Source organism: Phasianus colchicus, chromosome 13 (assembly GCF_987193195.1).
Source record: "Phasianus colchicus chromosome 13, bPhaCol1.hap1.1, whole genome shotgun sequence".
NCBI classification, from domain to species: Eukaryota; Metazoa; Chordata; class Aves; order Galliformes; family Phasianidae; genus Phasianus; species Phasianus colchicus.
The window spans coordinates 8,732,908-8,753,990 of record NC_143448.1 but is presented as its reverse complement, the minus strand read 5'-3'; the positions used below and the strand labels follow the sequence as shown (position 1 = coordinate 8,753,990).

Below are 21,083 nucleotides of genomic sequence, written 5' to 3'. Positions count from 1 at the left end.
TTCTGGTGCAACCCTCATTCAGATGAAATGAGAACAGAAAAATAATAAAGATCTTCTCCAGAGTGTGGATACAGGACCAGTAATGCTTTGTGCAGACACAAGCAGGCTGGGAAGCCTGAGAATGCCAGAAGTCGGTGGAAAATGACAGACCTTTTGTACCATGTGCGTCTGCAGGATCTTGAAATAAAAGGATAAATTCTCAATTCCCAAACTGATGAACACAAAATTATCTTTACACAATAATTAATCATCCTGTAGGATTAATCAGCCAAAAAAGACATTCTCTGGTTTCTGAGGAGCGAGATGCTCTCATGCAGCAGAGTGGGATTCGCAGCTCACAGCTGTCCCAGCCAGAGGAAATGAACAACTGCAACAGCATGGGAGTTGGTCAAGACCTACATCCCGAGGATTAGTGTTTGTAAAGAGACAAAGATGATAAATCAGTTGCTTTAATCCACTGCAGCATTAAACAGACTGTCCCTGTAAGTTTAGTACTTGCTTTTTCTGTTCCGACTGGAATTTAGCACCTTTAGTGATCTGAATCGATAACTTTAATTGGTAGTTTAGAGTTATGTGCAAGGCACACTGACACTAATGAAAATTAGTTGCTTAATTCCCCAGCTGTGCCGGGGAGCACACCAGGCAGGCTGCAGGGAAGCTGGAGGAAGGTGCAGCTCCACACCTGCTCCTTGCAAGGATGGGGACGGGATGGGGAGCAGACATATCCTTCCTTGGCCAAACCCTCCTGTTTTCCCATGCTCTGAAGGGTTCCTCACCAAGTTCTGTTATGCTTGCCCCTCCCTGCAGGCACACACAGCAGCCCTGTGCCTGCTGCCAAGACTCCTGCTCCGTCCCATCAAGGCCATCTCTGGCAACAGCCACACTCATGGAACTCGTATCTAAATGGGAGCTGTAAGAAAGAAGGGGACAGGCTCTTTAGCAGGGTCTGTTGTGATGGGATAAGGGGAAATGGCTTCAAACTAAAAGAGGGAAGATTTAGATTGGATATAAGGAAGAATATTTTTTGCAGTAGGTGTGGTGAGGCACTGGAACAGATTGCCCAGAGAGGAGATGGATGCCCCATCCTACAAGTGCTCAAGGTTACTGGACCAGGCTCTGAGCACCTGATGGAGCTGTAGATGTCCCTGTTCACTGCAGGGGAGTTGGACTAGATGACCTTTAGGGGTCCCTTCCAACTCAAATGATTCTGTGATTCTATGAAAAGGACATACACATCAAAAAATTTACAGCACCTTCCAATTAAGCTCTTTTGGTATGGATCAAAATTAAAACACAGTCATCATGTAGGCGTATTTGAAGCCCTGCTAGCCAGCAACTAAAGGGTCCAGGCTGCCCTGCTGCCTTTGAAGCATGCCTGCTGGCTGTAGGTTTCTGTAGTGCTCACTTGCAATTACAGCTCTTTTCAACTCTCTCTCTCTCCTTTTTTAATTTAAAGAGATTGAGAGGAATTAAAAAAAACAACCCCTCATCAATCAGATTTATCTAATAAAACTGTAGAGGTAGGGCCAGCTGCGGCTACATGTGTCAAAGTCAGTTGTAGATATGAAAAGGAAGGCTGTAATTCATCATAAAGACACTGTGCTTGTTACAGGCCTAACAGTGGCCCGCTCATCTGCTCCCAGATGTAAGGACACAGGGTGGAGCTCATGTCCCAGCTCCACGTCCTCAACAGGACCGTGGGGCTGTTCTGCACTCCTGCAAGGAGCTTGTGGGCATCGCTATGGGCCTGGGCTGACGCTGGGCTTGAGAACCATTGGGTGTCTTTCCTTGCCCTGGTCCATCATTTGTATGTCCCTTCATGGCCACCTGGGCACACTGCCAGCTCACGTTCAGCTGAACATCAACCAACACCCCCAGGTCCTTTTCCTCAGCACAGTCTTCCAGCCACTCTGTGCCAAGCCTGTAGCGTTGCATAGGGCTGTTGTGACCAAGGAGCAGGACCTGGCACTTGGTCTTGTTCAACTTTATACCACTGGCCTCAGTTCATTGATTCAGCCTATCCCCAAGCAGATTGACACTTCCTCTTCCCAGCTTGGTGTTGTCTTTGACTTATCAGTGTGCACTCAATTCCCTCATCCACATCATCAGTAAAGATATTAAACAGGACAAGCTCCAATACTGACTCCTTGGGAACAGCACTTACAACCAGTTGCCAGCTGGATTTAACTCCACTGTTATTATCACACAGACCCAAGTGTGTTACAGATGTGGGGCACGGACGATGCCTGTGGTTGTCCTGCAGGTCCCCATCTGCTGTGGCTTTGAACATGCAGCTCCTGCAAGGACAAAATGCATCAAGTTAGGAAACATATAGTTCATCTTTTGTTTCTCCCAGCAAATGTGTGCAATTTTGGAGATATTTTGTAAATTCAGATTTATGATGATTATTTTTCATACTGTGGCTACCACAGTGACCATAGAGAATTTACTGAGGTAATAATGCCTTTAAATAGCCAATTTTCAAAAAAAATGGAACCATTGTACTGGATTAACATTCAAACCATTAATATTCAAACATATTAAGTCACTTAAAGGTTTTTCTGTATGTGTGCCATTTTGGGGTATATTCTCCTCATAATACACAAACAGAAGATATGCTTTACTGTTGACATTTAGCACATTTTCTTTATTGCTTTTCATTTCATTATGAGTAAAAACGTTATTTGTCCATCCAGCCTTTTCTAGGACAAATGCCATCGTTTCTGTTTGCAGAGGCAACCAAAAATTAAAGGAAATATTTTAGATGTCAACATTAAATGTCAAAAAATGATCTTAAGTAATTATTAATACCCTCGCACCGTATGCATTTTATTCAGAAAATCCCTGTTAAAAATATTCATCTGGGGAATATTCAAATTTATTATGTAGAACAACACCGCCTTAACGCACTGGCTTCTATTTAACGCTTTGGTTCATAGCAACAAAGATACCAATGGGAAATCATTAGACAAATACACGATTTTTGCAGCATAATAGGTCTATGTTTGATATCATTTGGAAAAAAAAAAAAAAACAACAAACCAACAAAACCTCACCCAGCTCACACTGACAGGAAAAATATGGCGATATTATAAACGTTAACAGATTCCAGAAAGGGATTTTATGTTAATTCAAATGTTAATGTTGTCCCAGGCTGCTGATGGAAGGCAGGGCTGTGGCATCAGATGAGATAGACGTGGCAGGCAGTAGGAAAGCACCAGCTTGTGGTGTGGGTGGTGAGTTTTATTAATTGTATTTCCTCTAGAACTGTAACAACTTGTCAGTAATCTGCATGTTTGGTACTTGATTGTTAGTGATTTTGCTGGCTCCCATCCTTACCACCATCTCCTTGTGCTGACTCCGGCCATGTCCCAGCAAGATGGGGCAGTGAGAAGCTTGGCCTTCTTGTATACATCTTCACTGCCCCAAGTCAGTCAGTGAGTGCAGTGCCACTGAGCTGGGGCTGCTGTTTCCAAGCCAACATCCACATACACATCTCCCAGCCTACTCGAGCCTCTCCAGCTGTCCGCAGCCCCCAGCGCTGCCCCTCACAAAGGGAGCCTGCCTCTTGCCCAGATCTTGAAGTATTCCTGTGTGGGAGCCAAGAGAAAGGAAGGAAGAAAAAGAATCCCCGTAAGCCTGCTTTTGATAGGAAACCATGCTAAAAATCAAACAAAAAAATCAGCACAATGCAGGTGACCAACCTCTACGACAAGGCTTCAAGAGAAACCGCCCATTGGGAGCCCAGGGATGCCCAGGTGCTGCTCCCAGCCCACGCAGACATGGGTGGACCAGGCTGTAAAACAGGTAACAAAGTGTTCTGCTGCCATTTCCCAAGGGAAAGCATTTGCTTGAAAGTACTCAAATGAATTTGAAGCGATCTATGGGGCACTTTGTAACATTAACGACTGTTACCAAGTGTCTCTTCCTTATATTGAAGTGTCTGCTCATTGCCAGCCAGGGGAGACGAGACAGCCTGCTCGTGCCTCGCAGTCCTTCCTCCTCACCCAAACAGATCACATGAACATGGCCATTACTAGTACCAGACTGAAGCCCAGAGTACTAATAAAACCATGGAGGATGAGCCAACCTTCGGCACATTCTTCCTTCTGTAAGATTTTGGTCAAAATTAATACATTTTTCTTACTTGCCCATGGCTGACAACTGGGCTGCCCAAACCAAGGCTTAGACAGCTTATCTTGACCTCCGCTAAGATAACATCACCATCCTGGCTTATGTAAGAAGGAATACCTCCTGCAAGCCCAGGAACACCAGCCTCATCTGTATCAGAGACCAACATCACACGGAGCTGGCTGAGACAAGAGAAGAACTTGTTTAAGGTTGGTCTGAGAATAAAATGAAACATAACAACCAAGCCTCACTGTGGGCTGTACCATCAGGTATCACGCTGATGGCTGTAGGTACTTGGACAATGAATGTGGGGGTGAATAAAAGTGGTCAGCTTTAAAACTTGTCACAGTCAACAAGCCACAGGCATACAGAAAAATGGGGCTATGGCCCCAGGCTGCAAAAGCTAAGCATCATGGTAAGCTACCCACTTCACAAATGCAAAATACCTTGCATGGAATTACAGAATGAAACACTGCCTTGCACCTTTCTGTCTGATGGTGTTACTCTGGGATTCAATCCAAAAGCACTCATACCATTTATTCAGGCTACACGCAGGGCACGCAGCAGGTGAGTTCATGTAACTGGAGTCTGAACACGATAACCTGGCAAACCGCAGCTGCTGCTGCTTTCTCTTGTCCCTTGTGGCAAGAAAACCTAATGCTCCTACACAGCTTTATTACATTCTTCCTGCCACTGTAGAGAGTGCCTATCTGCCAACTCAGCCACTTTCAGTTCTACCTGAGATCTCTTCCATCCAGGTTTAAAACCAAAGCCACGAGCTGTGCCGCTGGCTGGTGCAATTGGTGCAGCTTCACTCTCCCACCACTAATGGATTCTTCATCCCAACATCATCAATCTGCACAGCCATTCTGAAAGCCCAGCTGCGTCCAAGTTACATTCAAAAACTTTGTTCACAGTTCTCCTAACATCACAGTGGAGCAGTGGAGATGAATATGACATCCCAGGTTGCACTTTCAGCACTGGGATGATCACAGCTGCAGTGGGTGCTCCAGCTGCAGGACTTCCCAAAAAATGACCAACCCTGTTGTTTTCTTCCCTCTGGAAAACTGTTAAGCTTGTGATTAAAACCAGGATAATTTCAGTTTCACGGAATTTTGTTATATACTGTTTGTAAATAAGCACATCGTTGTTTGATTTTGCTTTTATAGCTTGAGCCCATTCATATGTGGCTGAATAATTTTTTTTAAACAAAGTGAAGACCAACTGAAGCACTGCAAGGCATTAAAGGCATTTAGATCTAACGCAGTGTTTCCTCACCACAGTTTGAATACTATCATAAATCCACTAGCTCCTCCTCTTTCCCATGCTCATGAAAATTTAAGAAATTGAACCCTTGTTTCTGTATCAAAAATAATTAAGAACTGAAACCTCTGGGAAGAGGAGGCACAGGTCTGTCTGACGCATGTCCCCAAAGGGACACTGAGGGGAGCCCTGCTGAAACTTCAAAAAGCAGTCAGTACTTCATTAAAAATACACTTCTCACCATACTTGTAACATAAGAGCATACCCTGCTCCCTAAAGCAAAAGCAGTTTCCACATAAACACCCAATTCCAACACCCAGTCTGCTTCTCAGAATTGCCAGCAATTTTAGAACCACAGCCCTCCAGGATCAAGGAGCTCTTCCTTTCTTCCTTGACAGCCATTTGATTTCACATGCCCTCAAACGTGCCAATCTGCAGACTTGAAAACCCCAGCTTCATTCAGCCTACAAACAATGCATTATTGCTTTTTCCAATCTCAAACTCACCATAAACAGAAATGAAAAGCTTCACATACCAAGTTATTCTTTTGTGCTTGGCTTGAACTGATTATTTCAAGAGACAGAAAGGAGACAGATTACACGGTATCACAATATTCTGCAGTCTTAATTAAGTGTTTGATTAAATATTAGTTGTGTCAGTAGAAGACAATTTAAAACTTGACACAGTTTTTGTACTTTAACAGTAAGACCTAATTCTATTTTATTTTTTGATGGGACAGGAAGGGGAGGTCTGAGTAGCATTGTAGTCTATGAATTACTATTAAATAATTGCAGCATTTTCAACATCTTAGCACCTGGCAAAACCACTGTGCTGACCCATGTATTTTCAACCTTTCCACCAACCCATTCCCTAAGCCCAGCTTCACAATTACAATCTCCCCTCACTAATTTAGGGCTGCTTCCTTCAACACAATCAGAGCCACCGCAAACATCCAAGGGCAGCAACAATAGAGAATCAGCTCTGGATTCTTTTCTCTCGCTCCAAGTTTCTCCAATGCCCCCAGCTTTCAGACCAAGGTGAGGCTTTGATGCATAGTTATGGCAAAGCTTTCAGGAGGAAGAAGATAATCATATACCACCTGGGTTAGCACAGAATTCAATTTATTTTGCAGCATGCTTTATGCTGGTCTGTAGCTATTAAAGGGAGAGACAGTTTCAAGCCCAAGAGTGCACAGCAATGTGCAGCTGAATTGCTGTTTCCCATTCCAGGCCCTGTGCTGCCTTCAGTGAGCAGCACTGCGTGTTAGTGGGTCCCTCTCCCCACCTCTCAGGGTAACAAGTTCGAGACAGCTTGCAGAAATGTTAACTGATGCTCACCTCTTGCCCAACCTTCAGCCTCTTTGCAAATTTGCAAACGTGCTGAAATCTTTTTCTCTTACCCCATCAGCAGGTCTACCTGCTTCTTTCTTGCTAATGCAGATCCATCTCCAGGTTGGTCCTGACAGAATTTGTGAGAATAAGATTCTTGGGCAAAAATAGACAGGGAAATCCCTCCTTTTGTTTTCACTTACTTTTGAAGCACCCTACAAAGATAGCGCACCTAAACATGCATGCACACCCAAGTATACTGCAATACAACCAGAAACAAGACATCCTTGAAGTGCAAGAAAGAGAAGAAAAAATAGATCTACAGTCCTCTTGGAAAGTACAGCATCTCCCACACATGATTGCATTGGTACCTGGGTGCTCCCAGAGCAGAGAGCTTCACACTCTGAGCAGACCATTTAGAAATAACACTGACCTCTGAAGAGTGGAAGAGTTATCACACTGGAAGGATTACCATCAAAAGCAGAGAGGAGATTTAGAAAGAAGCCAGTTACATGAACTACTTCACAGAAGTAGGTGTATATGTCACTATAGCAGACAGCTGTCCCACACAGCCCAGAGAACACGAGGGACACCTGCACTCACAGCTGAGTGATGTTAACCAGAAAGTCATACTTAGCTTAAACTGAAAGTTAGCATTTATCACATCTGTGATGTTTTTACAGAATATTCCTTGAAGTTAGAAGTAACAAAGTATAATCTGTCTATAGAGCCAGTCAGTTTAAATATAACTTAAAAACTTCAACTAAGCACTATCAAGTACCAGAAACTCCCATGCTGGTGCTTGGTGAGAGATTCAAAAATTAAGCCCAGAAAGCACCTTTCAGGAGGCATTTTTTTCTTTTTTTCTTGTTTGTTCTGCTTTCTTCCCTCTCCTCAGGTTTTGGGCTCTAAATTTAAGGACAAGTATTAAAATGTGTCTTGACAACTCCTCCACTGTTACAAATGCTTGTTAATTGGCAAATGAAGTTTGCTTGGCCGGGACATGGGACATGCAGCACTCCAAGAAATGAAAGCCTCTCTGAGCTGGCACCAGCAATCTTGTTCAGCTTATATCTGCAGTTGTTAACACAGGATTTATAACCATTCATTGCAAGAGGAAAAAAAAAAAAAAAAAGCCAGCAGCACCAAATAATTTGCTTACCATTAGTTACAGAAGGCATATTTATTATATCAGAGCTTTAACATTTATCAGAATACTGGGTTGGGGAGAAAGGAAAGGGAGAATAACTTAAAAGCAATGTTGGTGGAAACTTACATTTAGAAAGATTAACCATCAGCAGAGAGGCAGCTTCCAGAAATACAAATGTAGCATCTAAGTAATCTACAGGACGTGGTGAATCCTGGTATAGCCACAAAAGCTCTCAGTGTTGTGGAATAGTCCTTCAAAGTGAACACCATGAAAAAAAGTCAGCAACTGTTTTTGCATCTATTTCCCTTCAGAAATGGTCTTACTATGAACTCCCAGATACTATAAAGGTCAAGGACTATGCTTCCAATAAACAATAGATTTACAGGCACACGCCATCCCAGAATTCAATTTTGCACAGATTACTTGTTGTCAAAGTACATGCCAAAATCCCAAAACTTTAATTATTACATTTAAAATAAAGGCAAGCTTCTCTCCCCATTGCTTCTTGCTGTTAAATACAATGATGCAGACACTGACTCAAGAAGTTCCGAACACACTGATTGTTAGCACGTGTTGTGGAAGGATTCCCCAAACACTTGTCACGTTTATTATCCCCTCTTATCATGTGCAACTCAATAAGAAAAATCTAAATCAACATAAAAATTTATCTTAATATCCAAAAATGAAACTTCCATTGGTAAGCTAGTAGTGCTAAATAAATAAGATGATAGTTACTATATTCGTTGCACCCAGTTCCCACACTACACTACTGGTCACAGTCTGAAAAACCTTAGCTGACCATAATCAAAAGAAAAATAGGAATATACATAAAACCAGCTGTCTTAGACAGCATTTTTATTAAAAATGGATACACAGAGACATAGCAGCATTTACAATAAAGATTTTTCTTAAAAAGGCATCAGGTTGTAAGCCAACCATTTGAAAAAGAGGCTTTGAAATGTCGCCTTGCACAGCACGTTTTGCCCAGTTGTCAACAGGGAACTGCATAACTGCTGATTATTCAAAAGACAAACAGGCACGGTAAATAACCTAAACTTTAAGCCTTTTTTTCTGAACAGTTGGTCACATCAAGCATCACCCTCAATAGCAGCATTTGGAGCACTCTTCGGTGTTCTTTTAAGTGGCTGGCGTACTCGATCCATTTCTATAAAATATTTTAACGTTCAATAAAAATATTTCAAATAGAAAAAAATCTTCTGTCATGAAAAAGATAACGTTTCCTTTTCAAATTCCATAAAAGCTTATGAATGTCACCGGCAGCATTTCCATAATGGAGCAGGAGTTAGAACCAGCAGAACAGGCACTTCAGCAAAATCATCTGTAAACAGTTCGTACAGTCATATCGGCTTCAGTCCAGCGGGCTGCTTCTTACTGCTTTGTGGTGGTGTAAGGACACCAGTGGGAAAAGGTGAAGTCCTATTTTGCTCAGCCAATATGGCTTGTTTTGCTTGAGCTTTGTCCTGAAGGCAGCACAGCAAAAGAGAAAAAAAAAAATAAAAAAATCTTCACTTGGGTGTATTCATGCAACAGATCAATACTGTAATTCAGGGTTTTAGAACTTAATACTCATTTCCTGATTGCTAATCTATCATGTGCATGCAGGACACAATAGCCAGTGAATATAAACTCCAAGAAATTAACATTCACTTTTAGAATCTGACTGTCAGCATTACGGTATCTTCAAGATTTAAAATTAAGAAGCGACTGAATACTAAGAGATTTAACTTCTACTGTAACCAGGTAACAAAAAAGTTAATAATAATGAAAAAACATAGTTTAGGTTAAGTACAAATTGATGGACATGATTTTGATCCTCTGCAAGTTTGTCACGCTAAAAACCGTTGTTGCTCAACTTCTTGTCAACCACCAGTGTCACACAACAGCCCCACAACATCACTCTCAAGTGATTAGTTAATTTTCTTTTTCATCAGGTGATGTTATGTTACCCACATCTCCTCTAGATAAAGGCCTAATAAACCATACTGTAAGTATCTGAAAAGGCAGAAACACGCTTCCCGTTTCTAAATTATTTGTCCTTTGATATAATAGGCTAAAATCATGGCCACCTTTTTATACTAACTACTGTACAAGCCAGGTCTTTTCCCTGGTAATTTTGCAACCAGCATACAATCTTAGGCCTTTTACACTCATTATACAATCTCAATCTGATAATGCTTCATGTGAACTCAATTCACGTTCAAGCCATAGAAGAAACAACACTTAGAGATTTTAGGCAGTTTTGCCTTCAGTATGCATATACATACCAGCAAATCCAAGCTGTTTATGTGCGTCTGTATATTGTGCAAGTCTTCAGGAGCTATACCTCTAAAGTGTTTGAGTTTGGAGCTTCCTACTTCCCTTATAGCCATAGCAAATGGAACCATCCATTTTACACATTCCTCTATCTCACACCATTCATAACCTAGAAGACAAGACATAGGCTTACCTGCCTGGCTTAAGATTTCATGTTTGTAAATACATTAGGCAATCCATAAATACCACTCTTATGTACCTGAAACTTTCTGCATCAACTCAGATGAGGAGAAGTGGTACAAAGCAGAAGCTGCAAGTACACCATATGTATACTCCAAGCAGCCAATATCCAGCACACAGAGATCCAAGAGCTACAAGATGACAGATGTCTAATAAGTCTATTGCAAAACATTTTTTTCAGATGAAATAGTATTTGAAGGATGGAATCAATCTTACCTCTGCTATTTGTACAAATATTTGTTGTGGATATTGTGGCAACAATACCTCATAAAGCTCATTTAAATAGGCAACTTGCATGTAAATGTTTAGCCATGATACAACTGTCAGTGGATTTAAGTTCCAATTAAGAGCCTGAAAGAGTAGACATACACAGCACTTCAGTATTAATAAAGAGTTCTTAAGTGAGACCATGCAGCTTTATTTACTCTAGACAGTAAGCTGGGCAAGGCATTTTTGGAACATGCAAATCAATTCTTTCCCACACCTCCTCCTACTGATAGGAGGAAACAATTCATTTTGTTAAATACTTGCGCACTGATGGATGCTTTAAATCACCTGTTACCTAGAGGACACTGTTTTCTAATTAGAAAATTGTCTCTTACCAGCACATAAGATTAACTGAGCCTCTTGCTTTTAGTTTGATTATGCTATACCTTAAAAAAAAAAAAAAGAACAAATTCCACTTGGACCACTTTGAAATATTACCTTCATAATGATCAATTCCATACTGAGGATTTCATCTTCTGTACAAGCTCCATCTGTAACATAGGCAAACTGGTGCAACTTTGGTGGATAAATTTCCTGAGAGACAGAAAGATCAAGTGTTCAGTTTGACAAATAGGTCATAATTAGTCCTCCCACGTACTAAGAAGCAGAACAACCCAGTGCCACTCCAGCATTTCAAAATAGATAGGAGGGGAAAAAAAAAAGGAAAATAGCCATTTGCCCCATCCTAACTGATTATGTATATTAAAGGCAGAGGAAAACACATTTCTTTTTCAGCCTTTCTGCTAAAAGTCTTCTGATAGATCAGTACAACATGCATTGACTGACCACAATATCACTGAGGTGCATACAGTATACTGAAAATGGCATCAAGATTATTTCAATGCAGCCTATGGAAAACATCTTTTATCTCTTGTATTCAAATACAGCTCTACTGGTCACAGATGTTTGTACACCTACCAGGATATACAGCCTTATAAAAACCGTTAGAGTAATGACCTCAAGTCTTGTAAGTAGCAAACAAATACTAATTAACCATAGATATTCCAGTGGATTGGAAACAGATTACAGAGAGCCCTCAAACACTACCATCAGAACTGAGCTGCTTTTCAACATGAGGACACATCCTGGCCTAACTGCTCAACAAGTGTAAGCTTCAGGTTAAACAGAGATCTAGAATGAAGCCTAATGATTAAGCAGCTATCTTAGTTTCAGCTGAGACAGAATTGTTTTCTTCATAGTGTCTGGTATGATGCTATGTTTTGGTTCTGAGAGAAAAACAATGTTGATAACACACGGATGTGTATATCTGCTGGTGAGCAGTGTTGGACAGAGCCAAGGCCATTCTCAGCAAAGGGCCAAGGAGCTGGAAGGGAACAGAATTCTGACAGCTGACTTAAGCCAGACATAGGGATATTCCATACCCTACGACATCATGCAGGAGGCATTCTGAGAGGGTGGAAGTTCAGCTCACTCTCTTCCACTGCTTGGGAGGTAAGCTGGGCACTCAGCAATTGCCTGTCCATCACTTGTTATGTGTGTGTATATATATATATACACAAATATATATACACAATATATATATACACAAATATATATTTGTTATGTGTGTGTGTGTGTATATATAACACACACATAACAAATATATATTTGTAATTATTAGCCTTTTTATTTTCTCTATCTTAGTAAATAGTGTTATCTCAACCCACGAGTTGCATGTTTTTTCCCCCTGATTCTCCACCTTAGTGAGATCACTGGGAAGGGGGGGAGTAAGGAAATGACTGTGGTGCTGAGCCACCTGCTGGGTTCAACTACAGCAGTAGCAATACAATTTATACTTAGGAACAAATCAAACATCAATATGCCTCTTAAAAGAAATATGCCTCTTAAAAGAGTGAGAAGTTTTGAAGCCCTATTTTAATAGCTCTGTTTATGCCAGTAAATAAAAATGGATTGGGTTGTATTATCTAGTAGATACTCCACCAACAGTAGAATTGCAACAAGTGGTCTCTGCATATAGCAGCCAGCCAAAAACTCAATTAGCAACAACAATTAAAAACATTTTGAGTTATTCAAGCACTGAAGAGACTACTCTTTTAAAATGGAGATAGTGGTATGTTAGCTAGCCCTAATTTTAGCCAATTCTAAAATATAAGAAGGATTTTGAAAATAAAAATTGTCTCCTGCTCAAGTCATAGTAATAAGCTCCATAAAAGCTTCCCAAAATGCATTTAGTGTACAGTAAGTGAACTGTTTGTCCAACCATATATTTAAGTTTAGAAAAAAACAGATATTTACCTCAAGCTTTGCTGCTATGAATAAAGAAGAGATTCCAATAAGTTGCAATAGTGTTTTTACAACATTCTGTTGTGTTGCCATAAATCTATCAAAGAAATCTTGTGCTAAATAAAAAGTTTCTCTATGAAGCTTGTAGACTTCACAAACCTAGAGAAACAGAGATACAAAGATCAAGAACAATTTTAAATAGTCAAGAACAGATGCTACAGATTTATTAAAAATGTAAAACCTAGACATACAATTTCATATTTGACTTCTGCTTCACTGACACTGAAAACTAACATATTAGCTAAGAGCAAGAGCTAAGCTGTTTCCTTTGACTCACAGGATGACCACCACTACAGTAAATCCCTCTCTCAAAAAAATAACAAATCCAAGTGGAAGCCCTTTTATGAAACAGGAGCACATTCTAACAATATTGGAACATCAGCTCCTCACATTCACAAACATGCATCATTTCTACACCTCAGAAGAGAAAATTCTCACAACTGCTTTAGAATCAAGAACAAACATGATATCTTGTCATTCAAACATCAAAAATACTCTCATAGAGACAGCAGAGTTGCTACCCATTCCACAAGCAAGTAACAGAGAAGAAAGTTCCAGGAGAACTTGCAGCAGCCTACAAGTACCTAGATGGCCTACAGGAAAGATGGAGAGGTCTTTTTTTTATGGGGAAATATAGCAATAGGACAAGAATAATTAATGGCTTTAAACTAGAAGAACATAGATTTAGATTAGATGTTAGGAAGAGATTCTTCACACAGAGGGTGATGAGGCACTGGAACCAGGAAAGTAGTCGATGCTCCATCCTTGGGAGCACTCGAGTCCAGGTTGGATGGGGTCTTGGACAACCTAGTCTAGTGGAAGGTGCCCCTGCCCACATCAAGGAGTTGAAACTACAGTCTTTATGGTCCCTTCCAGCCTGACCCATTCTATCACTCTATGTTGTGAGATTGTCCTAGTCTCTAAGACACCACACACTCCTTATAGTAACTTAAATAATCATTTGTGTGGATTTAATCTGTTGTGTGACCTTAAGCTTACCTTGTGGAGCTTTAGGGACAAACTGATTATTATACACTATTCATTTAAATTAATATCTGAACAAAGCCATGCAGCAGACCAGTGACCCAGCTGAGATCAGAGCACTGGAGGCTCGGGCTGCTCGACCCAGTATGTCAGTTCATGTACCATCAACTCAATCCATTGCGTGTATATTTGACCATATATACACATACACATACACACACAAATATATATTTGATACCATTCACAGACAAACTTAATAGAAGACAAGTAGCTAGTGCTAAATGGACTGTGAAACGTCATGAAAAGTGCTCATGACAGTTATTAGCATACTTCAACAAAAGCACATTTAAAGTAGGCACAGACCCAGAAAAGCTTACCTCCATTAGCCAGTCTAGAAGGATTGTTCGCATTTTAGGTTGCAGGAGAGGGTGCCTTTGCATATACAGTTTATCCCTCACATATGTCTCCTCTTTGTTTATCATGTTTTTCCATACATCATCTCTGTTTGCCCAGCTAAGACAGATAGATGAACATGCTCAGTTTAAAATCATAAGACAAAAGGAAGGCAGAGAAGCAATAGCAAAGCAGCAGCATACTTACCCCAGAATTGGTAGTGGTGAAGATCTAGTTGAAGCAACATTCAGATGTATGAAGTGAGAGTAATCAACACCAACTGGATCATCATCTTTATCTGGAGTAGGAATCAGCATATGGGGATCTTTGTTAATGTTATTCCAGGACAGCTATAAAATGAAAAAGAAGATTTTACGCTATGGCTGTAAAAGTAATGATTTTAGCTGTAAATAATAGCACACTAGAAATAAACCACAACAAACTGTGATTACCTCTGTAAACACAGAGGCTGAAAATAACCTGTGGAAATCATCTGGCCCAATGCTTTTGCTGAAGCAGGGCCACATACAGCAGGTTGCCCAGGACTACATCCAGGCAGTTTTGAGCATCTCCAAGAAGATCCCTCATTCTGTATTCACAACCTGTTCTAGCACTCTGGTCACCCACACAGTAGAAGTTTCCTGACATCCAGAAGAAACCTCCTGCATTTCATTTTGTGCCCACTGCCTCTTGTCTTACCAATGGGCACTACTGAGAAGAGCTCCATCTTCTTGTACCCTCTCTTCAGGTATTTATATGCACTGATGAGATATTGGTCTAGCATTAAATGAGGAGGTTGGTGGTCCTGCATGTGGCAGGGGGGTTGGAGATTCATGATCCTTGAGGTCCCTTCCAACCCTGGCCATTCTGTGATCCCTGAGCCTGCTTTCCTCCAAGCCACCCTCACAGGATAGATGCTTTCTTCCCTTCATTATCTCAGGGTCCTTCACTAGGCTCTCACCAGTAGCTCTCAGTTTCCTAGGAAAACACTATTTTATTTCACTGTAGAATACAAAGTCAGCCCCACATCATCATATCTAAGCAAGTTAAAATTCAGCATTTCTGCTTAAGAGCAAAGTCAGCCATCTTGCTGCAAATCAATCTATTCCGCAGTACTGAAGGGACATAGATCCTTAACAAGAATCACAACATGCTTCAAGAAATAACAGTTAAAAAAAACAAAAACAGAAGACTCATTAGGTGTTAGTAAAATGCTCTGTATGAACAATTTGCCCCTGGCAAAGAAGCTTCCACACCTGATTTTTGCCCTGTCACTGCTACAAGTGACATCACTTTCCAGCAAAATGGCTACTCCCTACCTCCAGCTTCAGAAACAGAAACTACTGACTTCAGAAATGAAAGCCACAGTTCTCCTGCAGCTATGACATTGTATTACTGTCAGACAGAGAGGTAGTTTCACCTCTCAGGGTTCTACATGCAAATCTAGCATAGCTACTTACGCACCCATGCCATGATTTAATTTGGGTTGGAGTGGAAGGGAAAAAGAATAGTACCTGTAGTATCAAATTGACAGATTTCTTATCAAGTCAAAGTTTGATCATCACATTAGCATTGCTTTCAGTTAATTTTTGTCCTCCCTCAAATCTAGACTGTAGTCACACTTTGTCCTCCCAGCCGCATGGCAAGTCCAGCTGCCAACAGCATTAGGAGAAGCAATGCCTTATCAGTTAATCAACAAACCAGCAGAAAGGCCATGCATTTGATCTAATTGAAGGTGCCTACTACACCAGCAGTAGCTAAAAGAAAAGGGATCTGTTCCACTGTTCTCAGCCAAAGTAGATACCACACAGCCACTGACTTAAGAGAGATTTCATCACTCTATCTTCTCTAAGGAAACAAATCAAGATTCAAGACCTTCTTAGATGTCTTAAGAAGTGAAAACAAAGCTACTAGGTAACAGCTCACCAATACAACTGAGGTAGAACACAAGTGAAGCATGTAGCTTAGCTAGAGATAAGAATGGAAGTGAATATGCAGTGCCTTCAGAAGCAAGAAGGGAGACAGAAGTCTGAATTAGCAGAAGTGAAGGAACAGCAAAGTTTTGACTTTTTGGTCAATGAGTGAGATTATTAGATTCCTGATTCTTTAAAGCAGATTTAGCAAGATACTCAACTGAAACCAAGAAGCAGTATTGAGAAATTGCAGAACATCACACTGTAACTGTAAGGAGATAAAAGGACTGCTCAACTGCTACTGAAAGTGAAACAGTTTAAGGTGAGGAGGACCTGAGGCAATCATCAGGAAGTGCTTCCTTTGGGCTGGCACAGTGCAAGCCCTAAAGCACATAACTGGAAACTACGTAGAGGTAGGACATGAGAACGCTCATTAGAAGAAACACCTGCAAGGGCAGAACACAGCAGATCAAAGACTTGCATCGGAACAGTCAAGCACACATGCAGCTCCAACAAAGAAAACCCTAGAATTCAGAGAGAATATATTTTTAACCCAAACATTCTCATACCTCATTTTTCTGTAGCATGTCATCAGTCACTAACGTACCAAACACTCACTGAAATGGAACTTTGCAACATCTATGGGCACATAGGTCAGCCACCAAATAGAGCAGGTAGTGACTATTTGGGTCACTGCGGCAGTCAGGGCCTTCAGAAAATGAGCCACACAAAGTCCTGAGACACCTGTGCCCCTCTGAGCCACCAGTGAAGCTTCTAGGGGGCAAAAGGTGCCAACAGGAATGTTGGAGATGACAGTAACCCAGAATTGCACTAAAAACAGCAGTGTCACTGGATTTTCAGCATGAAAACCAAAGTCAAAGAAGCAGGAGAGGGAAAAGTCAGGTTGTCTCACCTCAAAAAGTAGCATTTCTGAGCGGACAGCCATCAACTACTAGACTGCAGCCTTACTTTGCCTATCAGAAAGCATTAAGACCAACAATTCCAACCAATTTCCACTCACAGGAAGCCATAAAGGTTGAAGTAGAGGATTTTCCACTAGAAAGAGAGTCTAGAATTATCAAAAGAAGAGGAGAAAGAAGAGCAACAATTCAGTCATTCCAATTCTTTTTGAACAGCATAGGAGCTTCTGACGCTTTTAATTTTCTGAGTCAGGCTCTCAACTTGGATATAGCTGATGTTGTTCACTTGTTTAAGTGTATGAGGTTTTTGTTGTAGTAACTGTTGCATTTTTCTTTTGTTTCTTTAATTTTACCTTTCAGAAGCAACCTAGGCTTGTTAAAGAATCTCTTCAGAAGACATTTTAAGATTGTTAGAAGATTTTGACAACAGTAAGACTAGACTCTGGAAAATGGCCAGTGAGAAATTGATCAAAACTGATTACTGAAAGCTTGCTCTGTCTCCTTTCTATCTGAAGAGATTAGCTATCCCCATCCGAAGATTTCTTACCACTTCTAGTTTCCATTCTCCACCCTAGATTCAGGAGAACATGCATTTCCTATCATAATTGCACGGATTACTCTAATCAAGTTAAATGAACTTAGCTTTATGCAGAGCCTTGGAAGTGCATCCGTCCATAGAAAGCAGCCAGAATTAATATGAGAATTGCTTGCAGAATTACAGCAGTGCCAGTACTCCAAAATCAAACACAGAATTGATGCGATATTCTGCTGTCACAAACCTCATGATATAGCCACCCTTCCATCACATAAAGGGTAACAGCATTCTAATTAAGAACTCGGGCCTTATGTTCAACAGAAGCAAACTAATGAATTGACTATGAAGATGCCATAAAGTGGGATGTGACTACGATATTTTGCCTCATGTATAACCTAGTGTCAGTAAACAATTTATTTAATGCAGAAGTCACGTGGTGTAGGCTGCAGCGGATTTATAGCTGCTTGCATTTTAGAACTGTTGTGCCTCAACAGAATAACTATCTCACTGGTTATCATACAAGCCTGCGATACTGCTGCTGGAACCATAAACATATTCTCATTAGTGGCCCATGGCAATTTATATCAGAGAATAGCTTGTGTCACACCATAGACTGAAGAGCTGCTGCTGTGCAGCCAAATGTTAGCTTTTTTAAACAGATCTGTAACAATCTGGCTACTTTGTCATAACAAAAAACCTTCTCTGTGTAGAGACTGATACACAGGTATCCATTTTTATCTACAGTTTACAGAATCAAAGGGTCAAATTCCCACCGGTATCCTAAAGATAACTTGGAAAATTCCTAAATAATGCTTTGAATGCCTCCTGCCTGAGTTATCTGAATTTTGCTATACCTATCGTTCCTGAAGTAGCATTTAATAGTAACAAGAAAAAAAAAAAGAAGAAGAAGAAGAAAGAAGAAAACCCAGAAAATTGGAATCCTGTATCTACTTCCAAAGCTGAAGATAAACCTGTGCAAAATATATTTCAAACTGCTTCCCAGTCTTCTTGAAAGAAGACAAAATTAGGTCTGTAATAAGGATTTTTCCAACGATACCTTATTATTGTGGAACAAACATCTAGGAGAAGCCCTTGCCCAGCTCTTACAGAACGTTTTGCTAAAGGAGGGGTCTGTAGAGAAGGACAGGCAGCTCTTCCTTGTCAGAAGTGAGAAATTAGTTTAATATACTGCACAAAAGAAAAACAGAAGGGAAGGAGAGATCCCCTCATTAAATGCTCACCATTTGAGCCCTGCTTAATATGTTGACTGATAACTAGTGTACGCAGTTGCAACAAGCAGAGGCCATTCCAAACAATGATGCCCATCTGTTATGGTAGCACTTTAGTCTTAGAACTTCCAGCTGCCACTTCTGGTTAGATGTGCGACATTATGCATAGTCTCGCGTACCAAATGAGTGCAGTCTGTACTCCCTGATCATGACTTTTGCAGCTTAAGTATCACCCTGCATGTGCATTAACTGGCTGAAGTCCTCGCAACAGAGTGAGCGAGCATGTGTGTGCATATGCACAGGAGAGAATCAAAAAGAAGAATAAACCACTTCCGAGAGGCTAATTTTGCTCTTTTATTTAGAGCAAGCATCTCAGTGCACAAAGGCATCTTGCTTTCAATTCCATAATACCAACAAAGCATCCAATACCAATACCACTAGCGTGTCAAGTTTGAAGAACATAAGAACAGCACTAAGTAGTTTAGGGGATGCTACTGGACTTCATTCTGACTTTGTAGCTTGGATCATGCCAAGTGTCCTATTTGGAAACTGGCACTGGGCACTACGAACCCCAGCGAGCAGCCTCATTTGTTCTTTGGCCTACAGCATAAACAGCTTTAAAAAAAATCATCCCTTTCATCTGCAGAAGCATGAAGCCTACTTCCCCACCACAGAAGTATCTAATAGTATAAACTTCAAAGTTCTGATCTGGAAATTCAAGTTTCCATCCTCCATCCAATACAAACGCTTGCCATTGAGAACAGAGCTAACCAAAAGGAACAAGTGATCCTTCCTCTCTCCCAGGTTATATGTAAGCATAGACAGGGTTACCAAGAGATCCATCTCAAAACCCGGTTCTGTTTGCGTGCCAAAGGGCCGCATGCTTTGGCCTGCAGGATACAGCACATAAGTGAACCACTGAACTCCTACAAGACTCCAGGTACGTCAGTGTGGAAAACTAAGTGTGTATGAAGGCTTCTGTAGGGCACAGCCTGGCAGCCCCAGGACATTCAGGTACACTGAAGCATTCATGTAATGGTTTAGACCAATGTAGGCTTCGTCTCTTGCAAAGGCTCCAAAGCGGGCTGTGCCACCGAGTGGTTTGTGGTCTTCACAGACAGCCTGGGCTGGTGGCCCCTCAGCCACCGCCATGCAGCACGGGGTTGCTGCATATCTGTGGGATTGTGTTTGCAATACCAACATCCTGCACCAACAGGCTATTAAGATGATCTAAGGCCACGTTCGTTACCTGGTTTTCGTATTGCTTTTTCCTACTCATTTCAATTTTGGCCATTTCTTCATCGGGATCCTGGAGGAACTACAAAAAGAAACGCAGAGATTTAGGGGCAGGGGCCGCGGCTCAGCGCACCGCTCAGCCCCACGCCGTGCCCGAGCCCCGCCGGTCCCCGCGCCGTGACAGCCCCCCGCCCGCGCCGCACATGGCCACCCCCCCCCCAACAAAAGGCCGCGGGAGCAGCGCCGGGCCCGCACCGCCCGCCAGGCCGTGCCGTGCCGTGCCGCCCGCCGGGCCTGCACTCACCGTGGCCACATCGGCTTTCCTCTTGCGGGCCCGCACGGCCCCCTCGGCGCCCCCTTCCCCCTTGGCGGGAGCCTTCTCCTCCGCGCAGTCGCTGCCAAGAAACGAGAAGCGTGAGGGCCGGCCCGCGGGGAGCGTCCCCCGGCCTCGCTAACGGAGAGCCGGCCCACCCGCGCGGCCGGCCGGACTCACCTCTCCCGCCGCATGCTGCCCGCGGGCACGAGCGGAGCCGAGGGCCGCGCTCCCACAAAGAGCCGCGAGGCGCGGAAAGGCCCCGCCGCCCCCCGCCCCACGCCGCGCCCCGGGACCGCTCGGCTCTCGCAGCCCGGACTCCCCGGCCAGAGCACGGGCGCGGCGCTCGGTGCCCGCCCGACGGCGGCGGCGGCGGGGCGCGGGGACGGGGCGGGGCGGGAGCGCGGCGCGGGCTGCGCGGGGCACCTCCTGCCTCACGGCGCGGCCGCTCCCGTCCCTGCGCACAGCGCGGCCCGCGCCGAGCGGGACATTTAAACGCGCGGCGCGGGGCCGCCTCCCGCCCGCCCGCCCGCACACGTGGCCCCGCGCCCAGAGCCGGGGGCCGGCGCCCGGGCGGGGCGGGGTCTGCGGGGGCGCTCCGGC

At 42.6% G+C, this 21,083-nt stretch overlaps 1 protein-coding gene and 1 long non-coding RNA gene across 2 annotated transcripts; both read right to left on the bottom strand.

Moving 5' to 3' along the window:
• Positions 1 to 366: 366 nt before the first annotated feature.
• LOC149916137 (uncharacterized) lies at positions 367 to 7,387 on the bottom strand. The gene is made up of 3 exons (XR_016470748.1): positions 7,156 to 7,387; positions 3,340 to 3,590; positions 367 to 2,297 (listed from the first exon to the last, which is right to left on the bottom strand). It is a non-coding gene; the product is annotated as an uncharacterized LOC149916137 (long non-coding RNA).
• Positions 7,388 to 7,875: 488 nt separating this feature from the next.
• CCNE1 (cyclin E1) lies at positions 7,876 to 20,817 on the bottom strand. Its single transcript, XM_031615134.2, has 11 exons — positions 20,661 to 20,817; positions 20,472 to 20,562; positions 20,181 to 20,249; positions 14,542 to 14,684; positions 14,319 to 14,454; positions 12,910 to 13,056; positions 11,092 to 11,187; positions 10,603 to 10,737; positions 10,406 to 10,517; positions 10,158 to 10,315; positions 7,876 to 9,353 (listed from the first exon to the last, which is right to left on the bottom strand). The coding sequence occupies exons 1-11, from the start codon at positions 20,672 to 20,674 to the stop codon at positions 9,231 to 9,233; spliced, it is 1,224 nt and encodes a 407-aa protein (XP_031470994.1). The 5' UTR covers positions 20,675 to 20,817; the 3' UTR covers positions 7,876 to 9,230.
• Positions 20,818 to 21,083: the final 266 nt, after the last annotated feature.

Excerpts from the sequence above, each read along its gene's own strand:
- CCNE1 (XM_031615134.2), bottom strand. Across the intron at positions 13,057-14,318 it reads TTCTAGACTGGCTAATGGAG|GTTTGTGAAGTCTACAAGCT; the intron begins GTAAGCTTTTCT and ends CTGTTTCTCTAG. Across the intron at positions 10,518-10,602 it reads TATTTGTACAAATAGCAGAG|CTCTTGGATCTCTGTGTGCT; the intron begins GTAAGATTGATT and ends GTCATCTTGTAG.